This window comes from Terrapene carolina, unplaced genomic scaffold (genome assembly GCF_002925995.2).
Source record: "Terrapene carolina triunguis isolate 2854851 unplaced genomic scaffold, T_m_triunguis-2.0 Scaffold926, whole genome shotgun sequence".
NCBI classification, from domain to species: Eukaryota; Metazoa; Chordata; order Testudines; family Emydidae; genus Terrapene; species Terrapene triunguis.
Genome location: NW_020665277.1, coordinates 5,495,879 through 5,504,124, shown reverse-complemented (window position 1 = coordinate 5,504,124; position 8,246 = coordinate 5,495,879). Strand labels below are relative to the sequence as shown.

The 8,246-nt window shown below is 64.2% G+C and overlaps 1 protein-coding gene across 1 annotated transcript; it reads right to left on the bottom strand.

Annotated features, from left to right (window-relative positions):
* Nucleotides 1–2,070: 2,070 nt before the first annotated feature.
* On the bottom strand, nt 2,071–7,890 carry RTN4RL2 (reticulon 4 receptor like 2). The gene is made up of 3 exons (XM_026661163.1): nt 7,860–7,890; nt 3,836–4,323; nt 2,071–2,862 (listed from the first exon to the last, which is right to left on the bottom strand). Exons 1-3 carry the CDS (start codon nt 7,888–7,890, stop codon nt 2,071–2,073), a joined length of 1,311 nt encoding a protein of 436 aa, XP_026516948.1.
* Nucleotides 7,891–8,246: the final 356 nt, after the last annotated feature.

Sequence of the window (8,246 nt, the reverse complement as noted above, 5' to 3'; positions counted from 1 at the left end):
AGGGTCTTTCACGCAGCCTTGCTCCCGGGCTTGTGCTGCTGTTCTGCAAGAGGGGTCCTGAATATTTCATGAGAAGGACATGACCTGGAAAGGCAGAGCCCCCTCCTCTGGCGCAGTGCCAGGCCTGCCTACACCTCCACAGCGACCCTGCCTTGACCCTGCCTCACCCCACACCAGCAACTGACCTCTAACCCCCATCCCCATGTGACCACCCCCACCCCACCCCTCACCTCCACCTCATGCTCACCCTGCCCCGACCCAAATAATGGGGGAGACAGAAGTGCAGTGGGGCAAGAGAACATGAGCAAACATGGGGTCCACGTGTGCCAGGCCCCTGAAGGTGGATGCCTGGCAGGGGGCTTTGGGCAGCAACCCACAAGTTCATGTCATTTGCTGTGTGATCACCATCATTGGGTTCCAGAGTTAACAGCCTACTCAGTTGAAAGGGAAACCCCCAAGGCAATTGGCTCAGGCTGGCTGCAGACTCAGGCAGCATCACACATGTGTTACGCCTCTGTGAGGTTCTCTCTACAATGCTGAGAGCCAGAGCCTGCAACGGGGATAGTCAGAAGGGGCAGGGACTGGTGGGGGGCCACCAGGATCCCCCCAAATCATTGCCAGCTTCAGGAGACAGAAGCTGCTGTTTTGAAATGAGAGCGGAGATTTTGGGGGGCAAGCGACCAAAAGCTGCCAGAGCTGCTCCCCTCCTCTGCCTGCTGAGTCTGTGCTTGCTCTGGAGGGGGTGGGGGGGGGGGAGAGAGGGGAATCTGTGCCAGCTGGCATGAGGCGCTGGTAAGGAGGGCACCTACCCCATCAATTCTCAGACCCACCAGTCTTGGGTTTGGCACCCTCCTGGCCTGAGATGGGATCCAGAGAGCGAGCCGGGAGCCAGCAATCTGAACACCCCTGTGCTGCCCGGGCAGGAGCGGCCACGCTCAGGAACTGGACTCCGAAGCAGCTGCTGCCCACGCGCCCGAGTGACTAAGTCCGACAAACGGGTCTAAAATAATAGAATTTTTTTTAATAAATAATTTTCCAACCCCTTTTTTTTTTGCTTGTTCGAAGGGGGGCGGGGCGAGCAGCAGAAAAACATCCAGCATCAGACGTGTCGGCAAAGGGGGCGGTCAGAGCCGCAGAGCAGGGTTTGGGGCGGGACCCCACCAGACTCAGGGGAGGGGGGAGAAGAAACGAGCGTGCAGCCCTGAGGGCCAGTCCAGGAACATGGAGCTGGGGGGAGAGGTGGGGGTGTCCTGTGAGAGAGGGAAAGAAAGGGCTGGGGGCAGTGGGTTAGAGAGGTGCACTGTGGGGGAGGGGACACTGCTCGCTCTCTCTCTCTGGGTTGGTGTTGGGGGGGAGGCAGTAGCTTGGAGTGGGGATTATAGGGGTGCAGGCAATGGGCTGGGGGGACAGTTGTGGGCATGTAGGAGCAGGGGGTGGTGTGGCTTGGAGGGGACAATGGGGGTGGATTAGAAGGACACTGATCCCCTCTCTCTCCAGCAGGAGGGGGGCTCTAACTCCTAAGGGCCATGCTGTGGGCCCCTGGGGGGAGGAGGCATCCAACAGCTGGTCCTCTTGCACAGCTTGTCAGGTAGGAAGTGGGGGGGCTCTACCAAGGGTGGAGAGATGGTGCGGGGGGCGGGGCAGTGAGTAACATCAATGGGGTTGGGGGCTAGCATGGAAAGGTCCATGGGGGTGGGGGGGGGGGGGGGAGAGGGGGGGGGTGGGGGGGGGGGGTTCCCGGGGGGGGGGGGGGCCCCGGGGGGGGGGAGGTTGGGGGTGCCAGCAGAGGGTTCCTTGGGGGTCCTGTTTGCACTGGTGGCCTCCCATCCAAAAGCAGACAAGCAGCAGGAACCCACTGGGCATGGGGAAAGCCCTCGTTACCCAAACTCCACGTTTCCACCAGCCAGCTGCCCACAAGGGCAGGGGTGTGGGTGGGGAGAAACAAGGCAGGCTCAGTCCCGGAACGGGGGCTCAGGGCTGCCCCCCTCAGTCTCAGTGCCACGGGGGGTTATTGAGGGCCTGTCCTCCCCTCCTATCGTCGCTGTCCTTGTTCAGTCTGGTGGGGCCGGGTCAGAGCCGGGGGGGCCCCAGCAGCAGCAGCAGGAGTGGGGGGAGGGCTGCGGGCAGGATACCTGGCCGACAGGCCCCAGAGTCCAGCGGGGAGCAGCCGGGCCCGGCGCAGCCCTCCTTGAGCCGGCCCTCCTCACTACCATAGCCGGCCCAGTAGTCCACCTCCGTGGGGGAGTCGTACTTGGGGCTGCGGATGTCGCTGGCCGGCAGGTCCCGGTAGAAGGAGGAGGGGTCGGCAGGGGGCGCCCCGGCTTCCCCCAGCCCGTACAGGTGGTTGGAGGAGCTGTTGCTGCGGGGCCGGCCCGCCTCGGCCTCCCCACCCCACTTGGGCTTGGTGCCCCCCGCAGGCCGGGCCGGGGCGTGATTGGCCGGGGGGCAGTCTCTGAAATCAGCCTGGCTCAGGTGGCGCAGGTCGCGACCCTGGCGCTCCGGCGGGGTGGCGCAGGCCACGGCCGAGCTGGAGACGCGGGCGCGCTGGAACCAGGCCCACAAGGAGCGGGCACGGCAGTCGCAGGCCCAGGGGTTGTTGTTGAGGCGCAGGAACTCCAGCGAGGGCAGCTCGGCCAGCGTCTCGCCCGGCAGCGTCGCCAGGCTGTTGTTGAACAGGTAGAGGATGGTGAGCTTGGCCAGGTCCCGGAAGGCCCAGCGGTGCACCAAGTGCAGCCGGTTGACGTGCAGCAGCAGCCGGTCCAGCCCCCACAGCCCCCGGAACACGTGCTCCGACAGCACACGGATCTTGTTCCCGTGCAGGAAGAGGTGGCTCAGGTTGGCCAGGTCCACAAACAGGTCATCCTGAGAGATCAAGGTGGGAGGGATGGAGAGCGGGGAGAAAGGAGGGTGGATGGAGAGCCGAGTAGAAAAAAGAAAGAAAGGAGGGGAGAGAGGAGGAGAGAAGGGGTAGAGATGGATAGATGGAGTGGGGGTAGAAGGAAGGAGGGGAGGGATGGAAGGAAGGACAGATGGACAGAGAGGGGGTAGAAAGAAGGGAGAGAGGAGGGGTAGAGATGGATGGATGGAGGGAGGAATAGATGGAAGGTGGATGGAGGAAGGGAAGGGTGGATGGTGGAGTAGAGGGGGAGGAATGGAAGGAAGGACCCAGGGATGATGGAGGGAGGTGGAAGGAAAGCAGGAGGAGAGGAAGAGAGAGGACACAGAGGGATGGAGAGAGAGAGGGGTTGGAGGAAGGGAGGAGGGGCGAGATGACAGTGAGAGGGAGGGAGGGATGGTAATTAAGTCAGATGACATGGCACAAGCTTTGCCCCCTAACCACCCAGCTCCCGGCCCTGTGAGCTCTGCAGGGCAGGGCATGCTATGCTGGAGGCAGTGCTGTCTGGCAGGGACTCCCTCTCCTCTCCTCGCCTCCCCCATCCCCCCCGCTCGGGCAGGCTGCAGGGCCGGGCTGCTTCTTTCTGTGGAGGAGCCGCAGCGCCCGGGGCCGGATGGACTGTGGTTTGAGAGTAGCTGGCTGGCAAGGCACCAAAGAGCCCCTCTGCTCCCCCCGGCCTGCCTGCAGGAGAGTGGGGGAGGGGAGCTGCATCCGCCGGGCAGCTGGACGCCCGGCGAGAGGACAGGTGGGGAGCGCAGCCGAAGCCCCAGCTCAGCAGGACTGGAGCTGGTGCCCCCTAGGGGGAAAAGGCCCCATATCCCATTCCCCAGCCCCGGAGCCAGCCAGTGTCCCAGGCCGAGCTGAGTTCCCGACTGCGGCGGCTGGTGCACGGGCATCCGCATGTCCATCCCTGTGGCCAGGATCCCTGCCCCCACCCACCTGGAGGTAGAGCAGGTTGTTCTCCTGCAGGTACAGGTACTGGAGGCTGAAGAGGCTGCGGAAGAGGGTGCTGGGCAGGCTGGTGAGCTGGCAGCGGTAGAGGTGCAGGGACTGCAGACGCTCCAGCCCCCGGAAGGTGTCGGGGTCCAGGCTGCGCAGGTTGCGGTTGTCCCCCAGGTCCAGCTCCTCCAGGGCGGGCAGGTGGCGGAAAGTGCCGGGCTGGATGGAGGAGATGTTGTTGGAGTAAAGCCAGAGGGTGACGGTGCTGGGCCCGAAGGTGCCCGCCCGCAGTGCCCCAATCAGGTTGTTCTGCAGGAAGAGGCGCTGGGCGTTGGGGGGCAGCACCAGGGGCACCGACGAGAAGTTGTTGGCTTGGCAGCTGACCGTGGGTGGGGAGAAGTAGCAGGTGCACAGCATGGGGCAGGTGGGCGCCCCCGGGGGCAAGGTCACCAGCAGCACCAGGAGGCAGAAGAGGGGAGTGACGGAGCCTGCAAAACAGAGAGGCAGGAGGTGAGAGGGGCTGTTGTACCAGCGCCATCCAGTGCACCAGAGGCCCCCCCCCCCTCCACCCAGCCAGGGCCACCCCCCACCCGGCAGGGGGCCACGCCCCTGCCCCCCACGTGCTCTCCTACCCAAGCAAGCATGTGTGTGATCCCGTGCGTGTGTGTGTGAGGGGGGGGGGGTGTCCTTTGGGCACCTTCCCATATAGAGTTCCCATTCCCAGGGGGAACGGGTGGGTATTCCCAGGCCTGGGGTGCTCTTGACCCCAGGCAGCAAACACGCCCGTGTGTTCTCGTGTGAACACTTCGGTGCGCGTGTCCCATGTGCAAATGCATGTGCCCAGAGCGTGTGTAGGTGGGCAGCTGATGCCAGAGCAAGTGACAAGCTGCTGCCATTCCTGTTCACACCACCTCCGCCGCCTCCTCCTCTCCCCTTCCCCACTCAGGACCCACACGTGCTCCTCTCCCCACAAGGCAGCTCCAGCCACACACTCACTGGGCTTTGGGGGAGGGGGGGGGGAGAGAGAGAGAGAGAGAGAGAGAGAGAGAGTGTCCTTGCTGGGCTGAGACTCTATAGCTCACTCAAGGGGAGATCCCCACACTCACACGGGCAGGACCTCCCCCACGCAGACCCCCCCAGGCTCAGTCAGGTACAGGACAGTCCTAGAGCTCCCCAAGGACAACCCCAATCACCCCACGCTCTGGGTGTCCCTAGCCTCTGACTGCCAGAAGCTGGGACTGAACAGCAGGGGATGGATCACGCGATAATTGCCCTGTTCTGTTCATTCCCTCTGAAGCACCTGGCATCGGCCCATGTCAGCAGACAGGATACTGGGCTAGATGGACCATTGGTCTGACCCAGTGTGGTAGTGCCTATGAGCATTCCTTGCCCACTCCACTCCCTGTCTCTCACTGAGGGGTGTTGAGAAAGTTCCCCCAGGCCCTGTATGGGGCACTTCCTGTCTCTCTCTGGGAATTTGAGGAGCCGAATTCTGATCTCTTAATCCTGCTCAGAGGATTAAGCAGTGTCCCCTTAGCACTGGTCCAGCAGTGCCTCCTTAGCACTCCTCTGGGGCTGGGCAGGAGTCCAGCAATGCCCAGTGCCTGGGGGGGCTGTTCTGGGCCCCCGCCCCTGGCCAGGCAGCTGTAACCCAAGGAGCCTCATCCATAATTCAGGCCTGTGGCTCTCTCTAAGTGCAGGTCGAGGGAGGGAGGAGGGGGAGGAGGGCTGGAAGATTCTCAGCCTACCCCCCCCTACTCCTGTATGGCCATCAGCATGGTCTGTGCCCCTGGGCTCCTCTCCCTCAAGGCCTGCCCTATTCTCTCTCCCTGCCCCAACCCCCAAGCCCCCATACCTGCCCTAGTTGGGCTGCCCCCTCCATTCACTCCCTGCTACCAGCCAGTGGGCAGGGGTCCCTCACTGGAGTCCGACTCCACTCCTCAAAGGGAGGCCAGGATAGCACCCCTCACCCAGTCTGCATTTCACCAGCCTGCCTGCCTCCTGCGCCTGGCCCTGGAGTGCGGTGGGGGTTTGGCACAGCTGCTACCTCTCCCCTCCTGCTTACCCGGTGGGCCCCATGCCAGCACCCCAGATGCCTGCCCAGGCATATGCCCCAGGCCCTTCCAGATCTCCAGGCCTCCAGCCACTTTCTTGGCTCTTTGCAGTGACTGTAGGTAGCTCCCATGTGGCTGTCCGATCCCCCTCTTTCCCCTGCTGAGGGCTGGGGCAGCATCTGTGACCCACCAGCTCGTGCCCAGTTGAGCATCTGACCAGCCAACAGGGGAACCACCGACCCAGGAAGCGGAACTGGGGGAGCGGGGTCCCCAGGATGTGGCACTTGGCCATGGTAAGAGGGGAGCAGGGAGGTGGGTATAGACTCTGCTGGGCATGGGGCGGGGGTCAACACCAGGGCAGTGAGTCCTGGGGTGAAGGGGACCAGAAAAAGGGGAGGGGAAATGGAGGGGCAGATCTAAGGCCTGGGGGAGCAGTCCAGCCTCCCACGGAGGAAGAGGATGGTGGGGATGGAGGGTGAGGGGTGGTCCCCATTGGATCAGATGCTCAGACAGATGTGGAGGGGGGAGCCCTACGAGGAGGCAGCTGGCTGGCAAAGAAGGTTCCACAGCTGAGGGGCCCCCCCGAAGAGGAGCATGGTGGGGAGGATGAAGGCTCTGGGGAGCAGACGGGGAGGGGGGCAATACCCCAGGAACATCCGCCCCCCCTCCCCAGCAGGGCGAAGGCTGGTAGGGAGGCTGTGGGGTGGTGACGCAGTGAGTGATGCAGGCGAGGGGGCTCCGTGCTGCCGGGAGCTGCTCCGTGCTTGTCCATAATTTAAGACCCCCAAAATAAGCTGCTGGCTGCGGTGGGAGCTCTTCCGTAATGCAACAGCTATAAATGGCATCAGACGCCTGGGGCACCAGGACCAAGCCAGCAGGGGGCAGCGCTGCCCAGCCTACCCCCACCCCCCAGTGCCAGGGGAGCGGCAACACCAGACCCACCCCTTGTGTGCTCAGCGCCTCTGATCCTCGCTTCGCCCCCTCGTATCCCCCCTGCCAATCCCACCCCATCTGCCCCCTCCCTCGACCCATCTGTTTCACTCCCCCTCTCATCAGCTGAGTCAGCGCTGGAGTCACCAGCCCCTGGGCACCAAATACCCCAGAGAAGAACATGCCCCCCATCCACCCCAGCCCTGTCCCGCAGGGGGCGCAGCTGGAACTCCCCCCACCAGATCCGTGCATTTGGGGGTCGAGGAGAACACCCCCCAGCCAGCCCCTCATCGCCACAGCTGAATCAGAGCCCCCTAGAGGGGAAGGCCCCATGTCCCATTCCCTGGCCTGCCCCCCCCAGGGAACTAAGCAGCTGGGTGTGTGGCGAGGAGGGTGGCACCACCCCTGGTGCTCAGCTCCCCCCTTCCCTGTCCTTGTGCTCGCAGGGTGGGGGAGACAGAGTGTGGACTGAGCTGCTCTGGCTTCTCCCTCCCCATCACACTGCCCTGCACCCCCCCCGGCCTGGGCACGAACAATCCCCACCCACCCCAGGGCTTGTCTTGCTCATGCACCCAATGCTGTGTGTCCTGCTGCCCCCTGGCACCCTCTCGTCCACAGCTGCCCCACACCCTCCCATCCTCTGCCCCACCCTCCCCTTCCATGCCCGTCCAGGGTGCTTGTGTCCCCCGACCCCACCCCAGGAAGCTGTGCTGTCAGTGCCTGGGCACTGTTACCTCCATCCCTGTCACGTGGCCCCCCAAGGGTGCTGTGTCCCCCACTCAGCAATGTCTCACCTGTATCCCCACAGCACTATCCCTCTCCCCCTGCCAGCACTCGCCTGTCCGTGTCCCCCTCACCCAGGACACTGTGTCCTCCCACCCCGACACCGCCCCATCTGTGCCCCCCCAGCATTGCCCTCCACCTGGTACCACCCCTCAGCACCATCCCATCCTCCCCATGCTGCCAAGCCAGCAGCGGCTCCCAAGCTGACCCACCGGCCCCGGGGTGAATCCGAGGTGCCCTCTGGTAATGGCGCTTACCGTGCAGAAGGCGGACCGGCCGGGGCAGCATGTTGCCAAGGTGAGAGGAGAAGGGCAGATGGACGGAGCAGGGCAGGGGCAGATCCAAACCTCAGTGACGCCCGGCCAGCAGCGCGCAGGTGCCCAGCGCCGATCCAGCTGGACGGGGGGGGGGTTGCCAAAGCCCAGCCTGCAGGGACTCAACACCAGTGCCCGGGGGACACAGTCCAGTGCCGAGTCCGCAGGGTTCACTGGTGCCCGGGCGTTGGGTTCTCAGGCCACTGTTCTCGCCGGTTCCGTGCCAGTGCCCAGTCTGGCGCCTGGGCAGGGGGCACTCCACACACAGCGCTCTCGGATGCCAGTGCCTGGTGCGCTCAGTCCGGTGCCTGGTGCGCTCAGTCCGGTGCC